Below are 22,477 nucleotides of genomic sequence, written 5' to 3' on the forward strand. Positions count from 1 at the left end.
CTTCCAGATTGCAAGAGGCATGGAATATCTCCACTCAAAGATGATCAAGGAACAAAGTGTATAAAGGTTTCTGAGAAATAGTGCTCAGTTCGCGGATGATATACTTTGAGGCTTTAACAGGGAGTTGCTTTTGAAGATAGCCAAGAAAAGATGTGGCAAAACATGAGGACAGAACCCACCAAAGTATGTGACAAGCTTGACAGAGTCGTCTTGACACAATGATCCAATCAACAGACAAGTTTCTCATTCGTCTGCAGGATTTTCCGCTATGTAAAGATGTTGTTAGTGATAAACTGTGATCACAGCCAAATGGATTCACCATTACCGCAAGTTTGAGTACAGTGAATCAAGGCTGGGGTATTACAGAGCTTTCCCTCCCTGGGAAATTCTGTTCTGATCCTTCACCAGTCATACATACTATTCCAACTGTTCGCTCACAAGGTGACTGAGAAAGAAGAAAGTAACACAAGTCACAGAAACAAATTCTGAATCAGCACCTGGCATGTGATGCAGCTTTAGCCTGTGGAACGGCTGATAACCCACCAACTGAAAAGAAGTGGATTATGTCTACTAATACCTTGGAGCAAGAGACAATCTGCAAATGTCATCAGGCTGAGGTCCTCTTTTATATAAATATATAGATGGAAACTTCCTCATCAGATGCTATGGACAGGCAAAAGCAACAGAAATACATATATATTCCTCCGTGGATGCATACAAACACAATGGACTATAAGAGGGAAAAAAGATCACCATACCTTTAATTCTGCAAATTCAGAGCAAGAATCAACACAATCCAAGTTATCCTCCACATGTAGGAAAATAAGAACTGTACAGAACATATAATATAGCAGCATGGAGAAAGAAACTTATATTAAGCAAATGAAATGTAATCATCTTTACCTATTCCCAGGTAAAAATAACAAGGGAGTAATATCAAGGCATAAGAAATCCTCAGAACTTACAAAAACAATAGCTTACAAGGTATTTTTCTAATGATCTTTCGCGTAACCATTAGTTCAAAACAAACCTGAAGTAACACAATTTCTATCAAATCAAAATGCAGAAAAAAACTCCATCATTCCTAAACAAGATTCAAACTTGATTTGCTGATAATTATTGTCTCCTCATAAGCTTCATCAAGAAAATGTAACATGGACAAATAAGTATCCATCAAAATGCCCACCCAAAAGCAAAAAAGAACTACTTTTTCCTCTTAAGCGGCCCAGTTTTATACCCACCCTTAGTAGGTTTTCCCCAAGGTGTCAACGAACCCCTTCCATGACTTCCACTACTCTTACTCCTCCCTTCACCACCACCATGTGGATGATCCACTGGATTCATCGCCACACCACGAACTGTCGGTCTCCGTCCAAGCCACCTGGATTGTCCAGCCTTCCTCAACTTCTTCGTCCCATGTTCCGGGTTCGAAACTTGCCCAATCGTCGCCCTACATTTAACATCAATCAATTTCTTCACACCAGAAGGTAACTTCACTTCACAATACTTCGTAGAAGCATTGGGTTCCGTAAGGATTTTAGCACACGTCCCAGCTGAACGAACCAATTTCCCACCTTGCCCAGGTCGCATCTCGATATTATGAATTAGGGTTCCGATTCGCATCATACCTATTGGCATACAACTTCCGATTTGGGAACTGATATCTAATGAGAACTGATCCATCATTGATTCCAGCTCCTTCGATGGTTTCATTTTCGATATCATTGCTTCAAATGGACCTGTTACATTGTTTTAAAAAAACAACAAAAATTGGGTTAAATTGTAGAGATTGAGAAAGATAGAAATAAATATAGAGAAATAGAGAGTACTTGTAGAGAAAGAGCGATTGATGACATTGCGAAGAAGGAAAGATGAAGCCATTCGAGCTCTGCAAAGAGCCATTTTTTTCTTTCTTTTTTCTGCAATTCGTTTGCGTGTTCTTTGCAGGGGTAGGGTTTAACAATAGTGAGCTTTTCTTAGGAGCTAAAAAATTATTTTTTGGGACAAAATATAACTATGAATTTTTTTTAAAAAATTTAACATTATTCCAATTCTTTATATTTTTTATGATTTCAACTAATTTTTTTCTATCATTTTCAGTTATTTGATCAGAAAATGCATGATCTTTACGTGAAGAGAATATCTGTAAAACGAAAAAAAGAACAAATATGCCTATAAACTATCGTAAATAGTATTTAATTATTAGTATTTGTTATATTTTTAAGACATTAATGTTCTTGTCGTCCAAGTTTTGGAATGTATATGCCATTTATACTAATGATGAGACACGTGTCTCAATCTTTTTGATATGTAGTTAATTCTTATTCATAATTAAAAAAAAACCTATCGAATTAATTAAAAAGACTCATCCAAATAACATAATAGTCACATCCAAATTTGAAAAAATATATATATTGAAAATAAAAACGGTGAAAGTGAAAACAAAGTTTAGGTATTTTACAAATTCTAGATATAACTTTCAAGTTATATTGGAATTTTTCATTTTATTTTTCAAATAAAGTGATAAACAAATTCCCCAAAAGAAGTGAAAATTTAATTTTCAAATTAATAATAAAGAGTGAAGTTAGTATAACTAAATTTAATATGGAATATCCTATTTTCAACTTAGGGGATATTGTGCATAATCAAACAAAAGTCCATTACTAGTGTCAAAGTTATTGTGGAATAGTTTGTATTTTATTTATCTTTATTCAAATTTAATTTGGAGTTTGAATTATGAATATAGAGTCATTTTAAGTAAAGTGAGTGTTTTATGTGAATGAATTTAAATTAATTGGACCCAAAGCATGTTTGAGAAAAAAAATTTAAAATGACAAAGGTTATTTTTTTTTGGTAAACCGTGAAGAAATTACCATATACAACTAATGTTTACACAGAAAGAGCACTCCAAGGAATCATAACCTAAGTGTTGGTCATCCCAAACCTCAGAACCAACAAGAAAAACAACAACTAGTTACATATTTTCTAAACTAAACTATTGCACTTCCTAATTTTCCTAGAGCCTTTTACTTGGTCTATCCTTTTAATTATCTCCTTCTTTATATGTGCAATAGCTACCTCCATATTTACATTTACTCCCTTAAATTGTTTCTAATTCCTTGTCAGCTCTTTTATGAATTGTCTCTAATATCGCTCTTTTATCTAACTTAAATATGTACGCACTTGGTCCTTGTGCACTTTGTATTCTGACTATCTTTCCAGCTCTTCTTGCATTCTCATTGTCCATCTATATTCAAAGAATAGATGATGTTATTATCATCACACATACAACATGTTGTATCGTCTACTAGAATATGTAGCTCGTTCATTGCAAGCAAGTTACCGAATCAGTTTCTCCACAACTGCAAAAATTGGATGTGTGGAAAAAGGTTCAAGATTGTCTTTACTGGTTGGTTAGGGAAGGTAGTGGTATGTTTTCTACTAACTGCATATGGGGAAAGAAGTATAGCTCTAAATCTTGATTGTCTTTTCCTAGTGTTGGTATAAAATCACCAGTGTCCACCGTAGTCAATGTGGAGGTGACTTTTGAAACGTACTTATATGTTTTGGGTCTTAAAACGTAAACACGCATTACTAGTTTTGTGCACATAAAAATGTCCACCATATTGGATGAACTATCTACATTTCTCGTTTTGCCTCTTTTCTATTTTTCCATTTGAAAACATGCTCCTAATTCAAATGCAAGTTTTTGTGCTTAAAGGATAAGTTTACTGCATTTTCATCTTATGAGTTAAATGACCAAAACACAACAACTGGAAAATCAGAAATCACTGTGGCTATTAAGAATGCATGGTGGACATATTCAAATTTTCATACTTGGCCAGTATTTAAGCTCATACACAAATGGTACGTTTCTGCTTCCCTGCAAATTTAATTGCAGACTCTCCAAATTCCTTTATCTTCTTGTACAATTTAACCACACTGTATAAATGTTACATATCTACCTAACAATCACCCAAAAAAGTTTGGCAATATGAATTTGACCATCAAATAGTGGAGGTAATTTACGTTTGTTAGATTATTGGGAGGATATACGCAGCTTTGTTAAATAGAATGACAAGAGTCCAGTAAGTAGCAACCTCTAACATTAGTAGTTCTGTTGAAACAATCACATTACCTCAGTATTCAGAGTCAGAGACAAACTATATTAAAATTCGCATTCACTAAGCCCATAGGAGGAACAGAAAGGCTGGTAACAAAAGAAAACTCAGTCAAATAATCCCAAAATGATAGCCATACGAAATGAACAATTTGCATAGACAGAGGTGCATAGAGCTAACTCCATGATTGAACTGATCACTTTGTTTTCAATGGTTTTACACGACCATTTCTTCCTTTACCTGTTTTGCATTACAAGTGGACCCTAGAGCTCTTTTTATAGGAGGAAAACATCTAGATACTAAAGCTTCATGGTCATGAATAATCAGAATGATTATGCCGCTGATGATGATGATGACGGTGATGGTGATTCTTCTTCCCGTGTTCCTTATCCTCAGGCTCAGGTGACCTTGAACGTGAACGTCTGTGTCTGCTACTCCTTTTCTGATGCCTGTCATTATCATCGTCGTCTCTGTCATGATAATGGTGGAGATTCTTCTTCTTCCTACTGTGTTCCTTGTCTTCAGGCTCGGGTGAACGTCTGCGTCTATTACTCCCTTTCTGATGCCTGTCCTTATCATCGTCTTCTCTGTCATGATAATGATGGTGATGATTCTTCTTCTTACTGCGTTCCTTATCTTCAGGCTCGGCTGAACATCCATGTCTGTTACTCTTTTTCTGATGCCTGTCTTTATCGTCTTTTGAGTCGAGATAATGGTGGTAATGATTTTTCTTGCTGTGATCCTTATTTTCAGGCTCGGGTGAGCTTGACCGTGAATGTCCGTGTCTGTTACTCCTTTTCTGATGCCTGTCATTATCATCATCCTTTGAGTCGTGATAATAGTGGTGATGATTCTTCTTCCTGTGATCCTTTTCTTCAGGCTCGGGTGAACCTCTCTGTCTGTTACTCCTTTTCTGACGCCTCCCACTATCATCGTCCTCTGAGTCATGATAATGGTGGTGATCATTCTTCTTCCTGTGATCCTTCTCTTCGGGCTCGGGTGAACTTGACCGTGACCGTTTCTGTCTATTATTCCTTTTCTGATGCATGTCATTATCATCGTCCTTTGAGTCATGATAATGGTGGTGATTCTTCTTCTTCCTGTGTTCCTTATCTTCAGGCTCGGGTGAACTTGACCGTGAACGTTTGTGTCTGTTACTCCTCTGGTACCTGTCATTATTATTGTCCTCTGAACTTGACTCAGAATGCTTTCCCCAACTTGACCGTGGATGTCTCTGTCTGTTACTTCGTCTCTGATGCCCATCAGAATCATCAGAAGACTTGGATTGCTTTAGAGACTTCTTATGCTTTTTCTTCTTCAGTGATCTTCCTCCATCATCATCCGAAGATGAACTAATCTCTTTATCATCACGTAAATCTGCTATGGCTGGTGAAGACCGCTTTCTGTTCTTGCTTTTGCTGGACTTCTTTTTCTTCTTTGGCTTGCTTGATAAGCTGGCCAGCAAATCAGGTACATTATCCCCAGTAAGAAATCCTGCACAACAAACAGGGCATTAGGATTCAATGTACATAAAACACTACTAAAGAATTTAAGCCCAACAACTACGGCATAAAAAGAAGAATTTACCTCCATACTCATCAAATATGTCCTCAGCAACTATCTGTTGGTTGGGGTCGTCAAGTTCGAACCCACCACGTGGAGGACTGATTCCAGGTTTTTGTTTGAGCTCCCACTTCAAAGGCTGCAGGGAAGGCCGCACAACAGACAAACGAGACATTAGGATCTTTTAGTTTGGTAAAAGAAATTTACACTTTTTTTGTGGAACACATAAGAAGAGAAAGCCCCTTCCCTTGATTGTTTCAGTAGAAGAGGAGGACAAAGTATTAATGATAAAAAATCTTTTTTTTTCTCTGAGCGCCCCAAAAAGTAAATTCATGAGAAAGTCAAATATTTCCCCCTTTTTTTTTTTGATGACAAGGGAAACCCACAGCCGCCACCCTTTGGGTGTGCACAGGGTAAAACCCCCGCTCCTATGCAATAAACTCGCAAACCACATAGGAGAGGTAACCCGCACTAAGCAAGTCCGGTACGACGAGCGCGACCCAAAAGGCAAACTCCTTGCTTTCGCTGGCAAGGGGTTTCAAACTTGAGACCTCCAACATGGAAGTCCCAAGTCCAAACCACTGGGCCACCCCGAAGGGTAATATTTCCCGTTTTCCTTACTTTCCGCACAGTATTCATTCCTAGTTTCCAACTATAGGTTATACTACGTATCGGCTTTCTTTCAACATTTCTCATTATAACTGCTATATTATAACTTCTTTTTTTTCAGAAGTAGAAATGGCAGAGGACTTGTCTAAAGGCAATAGAAGGGATCCTGGTTGGAAATATAACTACTTGAAGGCCCCGATGACACTACAAGAGTCACGTGCAATTTTTGTGGAAAACAACCACGGGTGGAATTAATCGGGTAAAACAACATTTGATTGGAAATTTTAGGAATGCAGCGAAGTGTAAAAAATGCCCAGAGGAGGTTAGAGAGGAACTGAAAAATTACATGGAGGAGAAAAAAATAAGAAAGGAAGTCTATACTAACGAGTTTCCCGAATTTGATGAGTTTGAATATCAAGACAATGTTGGTGGAGAAGATGAAGTCCAAGAGATCAATCATAAGAAAAGAGGCGGAGGAAGCTTTCCTAGTGGCTCTAATAAGAAACTGGCCAAAGGAAAGGGACCTATGGATATGTTTCTACAAAAGCGTGGAACACTTAGGCAAACAAATATCAAATACTCGTGTGATAAAGAAGCAAGAGCAATGACGATTCAAAAAGTAGCTCGCTTCTTTTATGATAATGGGATCCTATTCAATGTAGCTCGCTCAAAAAGTTTTAAGGAAGCAATTGAGGCTGTAGGAAGGTATGGTCCAAACTCGAAGCCTCCAAGCTACCATGAATTAAGAGTTCCATTACTTAGGAAGGAAGTTGAGTTGACCAATGAGATTATAAACAGACATAGAGAAGAATGGGTGAAGTATGGAACTTCCATTATGGCAGATGGTTGGACAGATAAAAAACAGAGAACTTTGATAAACTTTTTGGTCAATTCTCCACATGGAACAGTGTTCATTGAGTCGATAGATGCTTCCTCACTTGTTAAGACCGGAGAGAAGTTATGTGAATTGCTAGATAGATATGTGGAACGCGTTGGAGAACAGAATGTGGTTCAAATTGTAAGTGATAATGGTAGCAACTTTGTGTTGGCTGGTAAGAATTTATTGCTTTAAAAATCTAAGTTTTATGTTTCACTTTCTAATATCGATCAAAGTTTTGATTTCTAAATTTTAACATATCTATTTACCCTTTTTTTCTATAGGTCAACTGTTACAGAGAAAAAGACCACACATATTTTGGACGCCATGTGCAGCTCATTGTATAGATCTTATGTTAGAAGACATAGGGAAGATTCCTATCATCAAGAAGACCCTCCAAAAAGCAATTGCCCTTGTCGGTTTCATTTATGGACACTCAGGAGTCTTAAATATGATGAGAGATTTCACTAAAAATATAAAGAGTTGGTGAAATGTGGAATTACTCGATTTGCAACGAGTTTTCTGACTTTGCAACGGTTGCATTGTCAAAAAACAAATCTGCGAGCAATGTTTACATCTGACAAATGGGTGATTAGTAGGTGGGCTAAGTTACCAAGGGGGAAAAGTGCAACACATATTGTCTTGACGGCAACATTCTGGAGTCAGGTTTCTAATATTTTGAAGATAATGGGCCTCTTGTTAAAGTGTTGCGATTAGCTGATAATGAGAAAAAACCTGCCATGGGGTACATTTATGAAGCCGTGGATAGAGCTAAGGAGGCTATTGCAAAGGCATTTGAAGGGAATGCTGCAAAATATAAAGATATCTTTAAGATTATTGATGAAAGATGGCAATGCCAATTGCATCATCTATTACATGCTGCTGGACATTATTTAAATCCAGAGTTCTTCTTTCAAAATCCAGGTATTGAGAATTGTCAAGAAGTAACAGATGGGTTGTATGCTTGTATTGAAAAATTGGTTCCAAGCACTGAAGTACAAGACAAGATCATATCAGAGATGCCATTGTACACAAGAGCTGAACAACAATTTGGCCTTCCTATTGCAAAAAGAGCTAGAACGAAAAGATCTCCTGGTAAGTGAATACAATAACATTAAAATTATTAATTATTTAGTTTATGTTTAAAAGTTTACTTAATACTTCTTACTTAGGTAATAACTTATACATAATGATGTCTACATAACACTTTTTAGGGAATTTATATGGTAATTCAGCTCCCAATCTCCAAAAATTAGCCATTAGAATTTTGGGTTTAACAGCTAGTTCTGCTGGATGTGAGCATAACTGGAGTGTGTTTGAGCATGTAAGTTGTTAGAATAGAAATAAGTATTTCCTACTTAGAATAGAAATAAGAATAGGAATAGGAATAGGAATAAGAATAGGAATCCTAGTTGGAAAAGGATTCCAATGTAGTGTCTATAAATAGGGTCTCAATGTAACTATTTAGATACACAATTCAATAATATTTTTCGTATATATTTCTCACATGGTATCAGAGCATTGGTGAGAACAAACAAGTCACCGTATGTCTATGTCAATTTCCGGTGACTGTTGGGTCTGATTTTGTTATACTTTTTTCTTTCTGTGGGTGTTGTGCGAAAACCAACACCACCACGAGGCTCGGAAAGCCCCCGCGACCAAACCCCAGCCAAAACCACCGGAAAACACCACCCCACGCGCTCTCACGCGCCTATCGGAGGTGGCAGTTTCCGGCGAGATCTGTCTCACGCGCCGGCGCGTAAGGGCTTTTCTAATCATATTTTTTTGAGATTTTTTTGACAGTTGGGGTCGTCCAGCCAATCCGACCAGGCCCATACTGTTTTTGACCAGATCCGATCGCCGGAATTAGAGTTCCAGCTATTTCCAGGCAGTTTCCGGCGACTTTTCTTCGAGATTTGAATTTTCCGAGACAAATTTAGCATAATGTCTTTTGGGTGTGATGTTTTTGGTTCCAAAAATATGGGGATTGGAAGTTCTAGCCCTATAATCACTTCAGAACTTTTATTGGGAAGTTCAAACTATTTATCTTGGGCTTCCTCGGTTGAGTTGTGGTGCAAGGGTCAAGGTGTCCAAGATCACTTAACGAACAAGGCTTATGAGGTAGATGTAAAGGCAAAGACTAGTGAGGAAGATGCAAAAGCCAAAGCACAATGGGAGAAAGTAGATGCTCAATTATGTAGTCTCCTATGGCGTTCTATTGATTTCAAGTTGATGCCCTTGTTTCGCCCATTCCAGACGTGTTATACAGTTTGGGAAAAGGCTCGTGCTTTATACACTAATGACATATCTCGATTCTATGATGTGATATCTCGATTGACCAACTTAAAGAAACAAGAATCCGATATGTCTACTTACTTAGGACAGGTACAGGCAGTCATGGAGGAATTTGACACATTAATGCCAGTTACTACGAATGTGGAAAAACAACAAGAACACAGACAAACATTGTTTCTAGTTCTTACTCTTGCTGGACTTCCTCCTGATCATGATTCTGTACGTGATCAGATTTTAGCTAGCCCTACAGTTCCTACAATCGATGAATTATTCTCTCGTCTCCTTCGTCTTGCGGCACCTCCCAGTCACAAGGTAGTTTCATCACCCACTGTTGACTCATCTATTCTTGCATCTCAAACCTTTGAAAAGCGTACATATCAATCTATGGAGAATCGGCGAGGAGGAGGGCGTTTTGGGAAACCTCGATCCAAGTGTAGTCATTGTCATAAGCCTGGACACACTCGTGATATATGTTATATTTTGCATGGTCCACCACCCAGTTATGATCCTATTGTTCTAAAGGAATATAATGAGTTCCTTCGAAATCGCGCAAGTAAACAGACATCTCCACCAGTTGCATATGGTGCTCAACCTAATCAACCATCCAATAATGCTCATATTGCTCAGACAGAATATGATGAGTTCCTTCAGTATCGTGCAAATAAGCAAACGTCTCCACAAGTAGTTTCGGTTGCACAACCTGATGTCTCTGTTGCGGGTAATTCTTTTGCTTGTGTGTCGCAATCTAGTACTCTTGGAACATGGGTCATGGACTCTGGGGCTTCTGATCATATCTCTGGTAATAAATCACTTTTATCCGATATTGTTTATTCACAATCTCTTCCAGCTATTACTTTAGCCAATGGGATCCAAACCAAACCAAAAGGGGTTGGAAAAGCCAAACCCCTATCTTCTGTCACCCTAGACTCTGTTCTTTATGTCCCTGTTAGTCGTTTGACGAAAGCCCTACATTGTAGCATAACTTTTTTCGATGATTTTTTTCTCATGCAGGACCGCAGTACGGGACAGATGATTGGAACAGGACATGAATCACAAGGCCTTTACTATCTTACCTCTTCAAATTCCTTAGCAGCATGCTCCATTACAGATTCCCCAGATTTAATTCACAAACGTTTGGGACATCCGAGTCTATCCAAACTGCAAAAGATGGTGCCTAGTTTGTCTAGTTTATCCACATTAGATTGTGAGTCGTGTCAACTTGGGAAACACACTCGTGCTACGTTTTCTCGTAGTACTGAGGGTCGTTCAGAGTCTATTTTTTCATTAGTTCATTATGATATTTGGGGTCCTAGTAGAGTCAGTTCCACCTTAGGATTTCGTTATTTTGTTAGTTTCATTGATGATTATTCAAAATGTACTTGGGTTTTCTTAATGAAAGATCGTTCTGAGTTATTTTCTATTTTCAAAAGTTTCTTTGCTGAAATACAAAATCAGTTTGGTGTTTCTATTCGTACTTTTCGTAGTGATAATGCCTTAGAATACTTATCCTCCCAATTTCGGGAGTTTATGACTCACCAAGGCATTATTCACCAGACTACTTGTCCATACACCCCTCAACAAAATGGTGTAGCTGAAAGAAAAAATCGGCATCTTATTGAGACCGCTCGTACTCTTCTCCTTGAATCCAATGTTCCATTGCGTTTTTGGGGAGATGCAGTTCTTACGTCTTGTTATTTGATAAATAGAATGCCCTCTTCTTCTATTCAGAATCAGGTTCCCCATTCCATACTGTTTCCTCAGTCACATCTCTATCCTATCCCTCCTCGTGTCTTTGGGAGCACATGCTTCGTTCATAACTTAGCCCCAGGAAAAGATAAATTAGCTCCTCGTGCCCTCAAATGTGTCTTTCTTGGTTACTCTCGAGTCCAAAAAGGGTATCGTTGTTATTCACATGATCTTCATCGATACCTTATGTCTGCTGATGTTACATTTTTTGAGTCTCAGCCTTACTATACATCTTCTAATCATCCTGATGTCTCTATGGTCTTACCCATACCTCAGGTTTTACCTGTGCCAACCTTTGTGGAATCTACGGTTACTTCTACATCTCCAGTTGTAGTGCCACCACTACTAACTTATCATCGCCGTCCACGTCCAACCCTAGTCCCAGATGATTCATGTCATGCGCCAGACCCTGCTCCTACTGCGGACTTGCCTCCTCCTAGCCAACCGCTTGCACTTCAAAAAGGTATACGATCCACTCGAAATACTAACCCACATTATACCTTCTTAAGTTATCATCGTCTATCATCACCCCATTATGCATTTGTGTCGTCTTTGTCCTCTATTTCCATTCCTAAGACTACAGGTGAAGCACTTTCTCATTCTGGATGGAGGCAGGCTATGGTTGATGAGATGTCTGCTTTACATAAGAGTGGTACTTGGGAGCTTGTCTCCCTTCCTGCAGGTAAATCTACTGTTGGTTGTCGTTGGGTTTATGCAGTCAAAATTGGTCCAGACGGTCAGGTTGATCGACTTAAGGCTCGCCTTGTTGCCAAAGGGTATACTCAGATATTTGGGCTAGATTATAGTGACACTTTCGCTCCTGTGGCTAAAATTGCATCTGTTCGTCTTTTTCTATCTATGGCTGCCGTTCGTCATTGGCCTCTTCATCAGTTGGACATTAAGAATGCTTTTCTGCATGGTGATCTTGAGGAAGAAGTCTATATGGAGCAACCACCTGGTTTTGTTGCTCAGGGGGAGTCTAGTAGCCTTGTATGTCGATTGCGCAGGTCACTCTATGGTCTAAAACAGTCTCTCGAGCTTGGTTCGGGAAGTTCAGCACAGTAATTCAGGAGTTTGGCATGACTCGTAGTGGAGCTGATCACTCTGTGTTTTATCGGCATTCTGCACCAAGTCGATGTATCTATTTGGTTGTTTACGTTGATGATATTGTTATCACCGGTAATGATCAAGATGGTATCACCGATTTGAAGCAACATCTCTTTAAGCACTTCCAAACTAAAGACCTTGGCAGATTGAAGTATTTTCTAGGTATTGAGGTTGCTCAGTCTAGATCAGGTATTGTTATTTCTCAGCGCAAGTATGCCTTAGACATTCTTGAGGAGACAGGGATGATGGGATGTAGACCTGTTGACACTCCTATGGATCCGAATGTTAAACTTCTTCCAGGACAGGGGGAGCCACTTAGTAATCCTGAAAGGTATAGACGACTTGTTGGAAAGTTGAATTATCTCACAGTGACTAGACCTGACATCTCTTTTCCTGTGAGTGTTGTAAGTCAGTTTATGACTTCCCCTTGTGATAGTCATTGGGAAGCAGTTGTTCGTATTCTGCGATATATAAAGTCAGCTCCCGGTAAAGGACTACTCTTTGAGGATCAAGGCCATGAGCATATCATTGGATATACAGACGCTGATTGGGCAGGATCACCCTCTGACAGACGTTCGACATCCGGATATTGTGTTTTAGTAGGAGGTAATTTGGTGTCGTGGAAGAGCAAGAAACAGAATGTGGTTGCTCGATCTAGTGCAGAATCAGAATATCGAGCAATGGCGACAGCAACTTGTGAGCTAGTTTGGATCAAACAGTTGCTGGGAGAACTAAAATTTGGCAAAGTTGATAAGATGGAACTTGTGTGTGATAATCAAGCGGCTCTTCATATCGCATCAAATCCAGTGTTTCATGAAAGGACTAAGCACATTGAGATTGACTGTCACTTTGTCAGAGAAAAGATACTCTCGGGAGATATTGTTACGAAATTTGTGAAGTCAAATGATCAGCTTGCAGATATCTTCACCAAGTCCCTCACATGTCCTCGTATTAATTACATCTGTAACAAGCTAGGTACATATGATTTGTATGCACCAGCTTGAGGGGGAGTGTTAGAATAGAAATAAGTATTTCCTACTTAGAATAGAAATAAGAATAGGAATAGGAATAGGAATAAGAATAGAAATCCTAGTTGGAAAAGGATTCCAATGTAGTGTCTATAAATAGGGTCTCAATGTAACTATTTAGATACACAATTCAATAATATTTTTCGTATATATTTCTCACATAAGTACTAAGTGCTCGTAGTGGTATACATCATATTTATTAATTTTTCTTTGCATAGTTAATCAATTAGACTAATTTACTAACACTAACCAATGCAACAGATCCATACCAAAAAAAGAAACAGATTGGAGCATCAAAGATTGAATGATCTAGTGTTTGTTAAGTATAACTGTGCTTTAAAAGCTCGTTATGACTTGCGGAGTGTCATTGATCCAATCTCGTTGGATAACATTGATCATAGTAATGAATGGTTGGTTGGGAAGATGGGTATTAATATGGAAGTAGAAGATGAATTGGTGTTTGGTGATGACAACTTAACTTGGGGTGATGTTTCAAGAGCGTCGGGCAGTGAGGATGTGTTGGCATACACAAGGCGACAAAAGAGACAGTCGGAAGTTATTACAACTAATGCCTCAAGTTCCCGAGCTCCACGTGTTGACATAGAAGATGAGGTTGATTCAGATGAGTCAGGGGAAGAAGAGATTGAAGGCTACAAATCTAGTGATACTGATACCAGTGAGAATCACCCTATTGAGGAAGATGATATGGAAGAATATTATTCTAGTGATTAGAAAGAAGTAGAATATATAAGCAACATATGTTTTGATAAACCAATCTTCATTATAAGCACTATATATTTACTATTTTTGTGTCTATTATGTTCTATAGTGTATATATATTTTTAAAAATCTTCATAGTGCGCTTTGCGCTTTAAGCTCTATCAGGGCTTTAGCGCTTTTTTGCGCTTTTCGCTTTTGACAACACTTGGACTGACTAAAAAGGAAAGTAAGTCACATAAATTGGACAGAGGGAGTAATATAAGTCAAATTACTATCTTAACTCCGTGAATACTAAAGCTCAACTGCAACTCCAAACTATGCAAAATAGGTTAATGCATCTATCTGCAGCACAAATTCAGTCCCCTATCCTCAAGTGTTCTTGTGCTAGACAAATTTCATGCAACCATAATAAGATATTGGGGGATTGGTTTTTCCATAGAATTCCATGTTGTTCCTTTCCAATTCTCACAGGCCAGGTTCACCCCTTAATTAAGAATCTTTAAAATTAATGAGGTTTAAGACTTTGGTTTTCCAGGACAACTACACAACTCATACATTACTTCTACTCCTTTCATTTCCTTTAATTTGTTTTGATGAGCTTGTGGAAAAAATGTAGGTACCCAACCAAAAACCTTAAGTAAATGAGCAGGGAAGATCAAGACCTTTATAAACCCTTCAAGTCGTTGAGTGCCCTAATATACCCAATGTGGGTTATCATATACTTCAACATCCTCCAGCACATGGAACTAAATCTTGAGATTCACATGCAGACTTGATTGTAAACATACACATCCTAGAATGAGCTTCTCAAATTGGCTTTGAAAACATGTGTACATATTGATAGTAGACATATGCATGCTAGAAAGAGTGTCTCGACTTGGTTTTGGGAACGCATGAGCGGACATGAGTATCCAACCTCACACTTTTAGAGGTTGTAACCTAGAGGTTTAGATAGAAAAATGAAACTGAGCCTAAAGACTTAAAAACATAATGAATTGTGCAATTGGAAAGATGAGACAGATCTACACCTTGATTTCTACAAACTACAAGAAACAAAATAACCTTCCAAGATTAGAGCTCCAAGTTCAAAGAGGAGGCCTGGCATCCTTATGGATCAACCTACAGGTGCTTTAAGTGAAATTGCATAGTTAAATAATAGACAAGGAGCTATGCTAGGGCGTTTGTTTCTCCAAAAGGACTTCCAATTCTCTGATTCCCACTTCCTTCTAGTGACAAGTTCAACAAGTTAACTTTGTTTGAAAAAGTGAAGCTACCTCCACTAAGTTCACTGTTTTAACTTTTAAACACTCTCCCCCAAACTTTTCTTCTTTCTGGGAGGTCAGCTGGTGAAGTCATAAGTCTATGTTAGACATCGGTCCATTACCTCTGTTGAATTAGACCCTAAGAATTTGAACAAATTTCAACAGATAGAGGGGGTTGGGGGTGGGGGTGGGGGTATATGAAAAAGAAAGAGTACATGCGCACACACATACATAGACCACTTTACCTCAGAAGCATCTGTCTGAGCCAGGATAGCAGTTAAAGGGTCATCTCTTTTTATTCGACTCTCTTCATTTGGCATTATAGCATCTTTCAATGGACATTCACGATCACCACTCTGATGGCCAAAGGTTCCACATCTGACACACTTGACATTACGTATCTCAATTCCAAAGGGTTTGGCCCTTCCAACTACGCCTGTTTCCAGCCTAGAGGTGAAGAACAATCATTTGTGTAAATATATCTTGGTATCGCGAGGCAAAAAATGCCATAAGTTTAGTTACACAATATTAGAAAAAAAAAAAAAGGACAGAAGAAAGATGAATAGTTGTTACCAAAAAGATCTTAAATCACGCAATTACATCATTCACAGTATGTTTTAACTCTAAGAAAAAATTGGTTATGCATTGGAAAGAAATTATTTGAGTAACTACCACCAAAGAAGCCAATCAAGGACCAGAAAAAGGTTAGGACAACAACTCTGTTTATTTTATCCTCTAAGTGTGCTGGTTGTAATTATACCGAACATGCTCATTTCTAAGCTTATCAAATCTTGTATGACAACACATCCATCTTAACACTTACTCTGCAACACTCACCTTATGGATACATTGGACCTTAGATGCACCACACTCACTTTCAGACGAATCAGAGAACTTTTGAAGATAAGAGAAGGTCCTTGATAGTGTAGCCAGAGAGGTAGCATACATGTGTAATATGAGGGATCCTATGGCCATTAGAAATAGACTTCAACATTTTCTGTTTAGTTTCCTCCCTTAGAAGAGGTTGATGTCTTTGAGTTTTTATACTGTTTGGTAACAAACTGTGATTAGGTTTGTTATGGTTTTGTAAATACTGGTTGGTGGTTAATGAATAAAGTTAGTTAACCAAAAAAGGTGGAATGTCGCAGATTCTCATCATCCTGTATAGCTCGGATCCTAGTTCCAAAACCAGGACAGTAGAAAAGTAGTAGCATCATTGATAAAAAGGAGGTGAAAACTGCTTACGCAATAACAATGACAAAAGGCACGCCGACAGCAAGCAGATTTAGTCTATTTAAATAACTGTGCGAAAGGATAATAACACCATCTTGGTGAAGAAGTGATGAGTAGCTTTGACTTGTTACAACGACCACAAAAAAAGTACCTACAGAATCAACTTTTGAGAAGTTATAGCTAGACAAATTACTCCATCCATGTCTTACCAGTAGGGGTGTTCGTGGTTCAATTTGGATCGGTTATTGATTAAAACCAAAACCAAACCAATCTAGTCGGTTTTTTAAATTTCTAAAACCAAACCAAACGAAATAAATAACCGTCGGTTGGGTTTAGTTTTTCTGGTTTATCCGGTTTGAAAGTAATAGTAATTTTTTTGAGGACTTACGTAGATAGATACAAACATCTAGCACATGAACAATCCACAGAAAAGCTATTGTCGGTTCAATTAAGCAATTAAGCAATTAAGCAATACTAGAGTTATCATTACACGAACAAAGTGTTTCAATTAAGAGAAAGTGTGACTATTTTATGTGAAGTAGGGTAGGTAAAGACTAAAATGGATTTTAATGAACTTGGACTTGGGATTATTATAGTTGGGCTAAAGTGTTGGACTTGAAAAAATTGTAAAGTTAAAGACTTAAGTTGTTTAAAATTTAAAAAAATATTTATATTTTATTTATGAATAATATATAAATAATTATAAAATTTATATATCTAATTTATCGGTTTGGTTTGGTTATTTTTGTGGTTTTTTTTCTAGTAAAACCAAAACCAAACCAAATAATATCGGTTTTCAAAATTTAAAACCAAACCCAACCAAATAAGCGGTTGTTTTAATCGGTTTGGTTCGGATTGCGGTTCGGTTTGGTTTTTTAACCATAACCATGAACAGCCCTACTTATCAGTATGTACTTTCCTCCAAGTTCTATCCAACAATCCAATTAATGTTTGAAATTCAATAATCAATACTGCAAGCTGATTGAGATTTAAGGGAGAACTGTTCTCTTCTACGGTTCACAAGACAAACATTTTTCCTAGTTTTGATTCCATACAGCTTCTTGAAAGGGAGAAAGAAAGAAGAACAAGTATGAAGTATATATATAGCTCATAAAACTGCCACAACAACAAGTGGTTCTAAAAAGCTTTAGCAAACCAAACTGGTAAACTATTATACCTTCTCAAATCTCAACTCACAATCAAATAGCTTAAAACTGAAAAATTCATATCACAAATAGCTTCATAATTTGGTTATCGGCCCTGAAGGAAAACAAAACATACCTTGGAGCGTTTTTAAGCACTTCAAATTCTTCTTCTGTTGGCAATGGACGGCCATATATATCCTTTGCCCTTGGTTTTTTTTTCTCCTGATCAGGTGGCACTTCAGGTCTCCTATGAAAGAGTTAAAGCAATCAAAGTGAGTCCAGATTTTATAATCATGATACATTGCGCTTCAGTTTTTTTTTAACAAAATTGATATTTAGAGTCATCTAAATTACAGCAGCTTAGCAGCATTACCCAGAAGTGGAGGCCCCTGCTGCAGATGTGTCTTGAGAAGTACTGCCATGCCCCTGCCCCTGATCTCTTGCTTTGTCAGCAATCTCGGCAGCTTTTGCACTTTCTGGATTGTAGCCAGGTGGTCGAACATACATAAAGCTAACAGCTTTCATCATCTCCATCTAACAAAATGTCACACAACCAAGTCAAAACCCCAAAAAACAACCTGGAATACCACATATTCCATCCACATTTCCAAATACTAATGGTTTCATATCAATTACAAGCCTGAATTGAATATACCCATCTTAAGGCACCCAAAATCTTATGTCTGTTTGTTAAGGATTATGATACTGATTCTAAATCTTTAAACAAGTAAATAAACAACAGTGGCTACTACTTACTGGGTTACCTTTTCTTTCTCTTTCTTGGAGACGAGAGCAGTCTGACGAAAAAACTCCTGTTCTTGAGCATACTGAAAAAAACACATCCACCCACAAAAAAAAGTAAACTAACATAAGAAATTTGATAAATCAATCAAACTGAAACAAACCCAAATCACAAAAAAACAGAACCCAAATTGAAATCAGTTTTAACAAGCAAACTACCAAAACCCCAAATCGAGAAAATGGCCAATGAAAAGGGAAATTGGTATATGGGTCGGTTGAAAATAGAGTAAAAACCTCGCGGGATATTTCCTCAGCTCGTAGTTCTCTCTGAGCATGAGTCTGCTCGGCAATCCATTTTCTCCGTTGATTTGGGTAAGAGAGAGGATGCCAAGGCTTCTGGTTAAGGAAAGAGTGAGACCACGCTGTACCAGCTTTGGTTCTATAATCAACTTCTCCTCCTTTATCGGAAAATCTCTTGCTTAGCCGGGGTCCACCTCCCTCCTCCTCCATGGCGGCTGAGTTCCGGTTTGGGTGGACGGGAGCTGGCGTTGGGATGTATATGGTCCTTCGTAGATGAGTAAAAGTGCAATAAAACCCTCAAACTTTTGGTTAAGTATATTTGTGTTGTCAAATATTAACAAAAAAAATTGTATGTTAGATTTGAATGATATTGTTAATGTAAACTAACCGTAATCACTATTTAGCATAGTTGTTAATGTCTATCATAAAAATTGAATGTTATTGTTAATTGTAAAATCATTGTTGTAGTCGAAGTTCTCAATCATTGTTAATACACATAACTATATTGGTGTGCAAATGAAGCATCCAACACGAAATCATTTCAAGTCCAGTAGATACTTTATGTAATAGTGATTTAAATGTTTGCGTTTTGACTTTTTCATTTGTGATGTTGTCCTGAAGCTCCTCTTTCGCAATCACAATCTTTGTGTCACAATAATGCTGGCCACATGAGACTCTAGATATCTACAACTTGGTAGTAATTTCTAGCCTTAATTTTTTGGTTACCACACATAACATTTCTTTGCCTTGATATCATCTTGTATGTAAGAATTTTATATTGAGAGTGTTGTGCCAAGACTTATCGAATTTGACTAATCTCCATTTCTTTTTTTGTAAAATCATGAAATATATATGTATATATATGTATATATATATATATATATATATATCATATGCATCAAATATATCAAAAATGACTGAAACACTATTAGCATTATACAACATTAGAGGTTCTATAGTAGATGTAGTAGCTTTAGTTCCTTTCCTTTTTGTGCTAGTGGGTTGGTTATTCTGTTTTGCTCTCTAAATTCATGTTGAATTGTTGGTCCCCCGTCTATTGGAGCAATTCTCTGCATTAAAATAGAATATTCGAGTCAGAGTCAATTTATTTAAGAGTTTTATTACCTTTGTGAAGTCTATGGAAATGATGATGAGTTATATTATGATTTTGAACTAAACATAGTCGATGTATTAGAGCTGTTAGTTCCGAGTTTACAATTGAGCCGACAGTGCTCATCTCCATTATATCTTCTCTTCATTTTCTAAGTATATATAATATTATAATTGAATAAGTGACACTTTATCCTATTATTTATTAATGATCTAGATTAAATTATTTACAAAATTCCAAGAAAAAGAATCACCTACTAATTGTCTCTTTTATTTCACATAAGCCAAAATAATTAGAATTATTGTCTTAAACTTCTTTACTCTTGCAAATCTGACAGAAAAAGAATCCCCTATTGTGAAATATCATATTTAGGGTAATGATTTAGAAGGTCATTTATAATTTGGCTATTTTTTTCTATTCAATTTATAATTATCGTGTTGCATCAGTATATTCCGTTAAAAATTGAGACATAACTAAGCTTGATTGATCAATAAAAATTATGGTAGAGTAACAAATATTCTATCTCAAATTTAATTATCGTGTTGCACCAGTATATTCCGTTAAAAATTGAGACATAACTAAGCTTGATTGATCAATAAAAATTGTGGTAGAGTAACAAATATTCTATCTCAAATTCAAACCCTTTCTGAGTATGTCACCTTTGTTATGAAACTTTTAGCTAACGTAACACTTTTAGACCCAAATGTCAATTTCGTCGACATGGATATCAAACATTGTGCTGAAAAAAAGAAGCAGCTTTGATGGATAATATGATAATCTTCAATCCACTGAGAATTGGATAGCTACTATGGCATGATATGTTGTCTCTTTCAGCACCTAGTAGTTTTTGTTCGGATCCTACCATGCCAAGGCCCACAGGTAATTGAATTTCCCACTTCCTTTTTATTTAACCCTAGCTAGTGGGTAATTGTGCATCTCATAATCGAAAAGGACAGTGTTAATTATAAACAAGTGTCCTTAATAGAGAAAAAAATGTGGATGGGGCAAGTAAAATTGAATAATTCTCAATGTTAGAGGGATTTTTTTGGATGTGATGTCTTGTTATTTGGTTGTTCCTCCACCCATTTTAGTGTTTTCAGCACCAAATTGGGCTCTGCCCTGTTACGCAGCAGTTTTAAGAAAATCTTCATCTGTCTGCTGCTGTTGTATGGCATTATTTGATTTCACTATTATGTATCTCTTCTTCTTCTTATGTTATGTACTGGAGACTGATCTTGTTGTGTCATTTTTACCTGGAAGAACAACTGTTTTATGTGGTGTTTGATATAGTGGAATTTAGTTTAATGGATGATTTTCCAAATGGGAGAAAATGACTTCCTTCACTCGTGAGCAAAAGTTTTTTTTTTTTATTATGTGGTGTATGGACTAGCTTGTGCGCATCTCGACTAATTGCAAATGGGGAAAATGACTTTCTTCCCTGGTGGGGAAATGTTTTTTATTGGATAACTGTGGTGTCCGAACCAGCTTGCGCACATCTACACTAATTTCATGAGATAGATGGAAATTACGTGGTGGCTTTTTGGCTCTGCTTAGATTTGAACCTAAAACTTCAGGGTTGTCAACCCACTTCATTGGTCACTAGGTCACAACCAGTGGGGTGTGTGGGCAAAATTAATTTTACTTAGAACTATCTTAACTTTTTAAATCATATCATTTGCTCCATCTAACATTTTAGATATTATTATCCATCTTTAATACTCAAAATATCATTAAGGCAATAACTATTAGTAATCCCAATTCGGTTTGGACGATCTTCACCACTTGATTTAGCTTTTGGGGTTGAGTTGGACTCAATTTCCATTTCTACTCAATTCTTGTTTCACCAGATATTGATCTCCATATTATCTTGTCCAAGCTCTAGTTGCCAGTCCTTGGCGTGCGGGGTGTTAGTAGTCCCACATTGATGTGTGGGATGACAATTTGTCTCCCTATACTGGACAATCCTCATCTCTTGAGCTGCCTTTTGGAATTGAGTTATAGCCAATGTTCATTTCTCATCAATATTGGATTTGCTAATATTATTATTCATATTTACTTCTTGGAGAATATTTTCTTATGAAAAACAGTTTTCATGAACTATAGCTTTCATTGTACCAAACAGACACAACACATTAATTATCTTACCATATGCAATTTCTGTTACTTCTTCCTCTTTTCCTTGTTCTTGGATGTTATAACTTAAAAGGTCTTTGGCAAGAAGAAACTCTAAATGCTTTGTTATTGGGGAAAATTTTGTTCCACTATAGCTCAAGATATTTTGTTTCATTTGCAAGTGCTGGTTCAAACTTGACCTACCATTCAACAAAATATAATGTTATCTTGATTCTTCAAGAATCTCACCAACCACGCACTTTGCATGTGTAAGATCACAAGAATCCATGTTTTGTTCTTGATGCTCCCACAAAGAAGTTGGTTTAAGATGTTCTAGAGGCGCTAAATAGATCCCAAGCATTAAAATGGAAGGTAGAAATTGATTCTGAATCAAACTTTTGATATTGCTATTATAAAAGTATATCACCATGAATTCATAATACAAAGAAAAGGAAAGGCACTGAGAGGAGAAAAAGAACAAGCTCATTTAGTGATCTAAACAGGTGC

General features: G+C 37.2%; 2 protein-coding genes across 3 annotated transcripts; both read right to left on the minus strand.

The window, feature by feature from the left end:
• Positions 1-914: 914 nt before the first annotated feature.
• LOC125826970 (60S ribosomal protein L2, mitochondrial) lies at positions 915-2,002 on the minus strand. Its single transcript, XM_049506322.1, has 2 exons — positions 1,830-2,002; positions 915-1,739 (listed from the first exon to the last, which is right to left on the minus strand). The coding sequence occupies exons 1-2, from the start codon at positions 1,900-1,902 to the stop codon at positions 1,204-1,206; spliced, it is 609 nt and encodes a 202-aa protein (XP_049362279.1). The 5' UTR covers positions 1,903-2,002; the 3' UTR covers positions 915-1,203.
• Positions 2,003-4,250: 2,248 nt separating this feature from the next.
• On the minus strand, positions 4,251-19,069 carry LOC125826589 (uncharacterized zinc finger CCHC domain-containing protein At4g19190). Of its 2 annotated transcripts, none has more exons than XM_049505940.1 (7): positions 18,742-19,069; positions 18,471-18,533; positions 18,080-18,240; positions 17,843-17,953; positions 15,574-15,775; positions 5,709-5,823; positions 4,251-5,615 (listed from the first exon to the last, which is right to left on the minus strand). In XM_049505940.1, the coding sequence occupies exons 1-7, from the start codon at positions 18,955-18,957 to the stop codon at positions 4,435-4,437; spliced, it is 2,049 nt and encodes a 682-aa protein (XP_049361897.1). In that variant the 5' UTR covers positions 18,958-19,069; the 3' UTR covers positions 4,251-4,434. The 2 variants fall into 2 exon arrangements, with proteins under 2 accessions (XP_049361897.1, XP_049361898.1); XM_049505941.1 differs by having other exon boundaries at positions 17,843-17,950; positions 18,742-19,045.
• Positions 19,070-22,477: the final 3,408 nt, after the last annotated feature.

This window comes from Solanum verrucosum, unplaced genomic scaffold, assembly GCF_900185275.1.
Source record: "Solanum verrucosum unplaced genomic scaffold, falcon-dt-bn FXZP01000060.1, whole genome shotgun sequence".
Taxonomy (NCBI): Eukaryota; Viridiplantae; Streptophyta; class Magnoliopsida; order Solanales; family Solanaceae; genus Solanum; species Solanum verrucosum.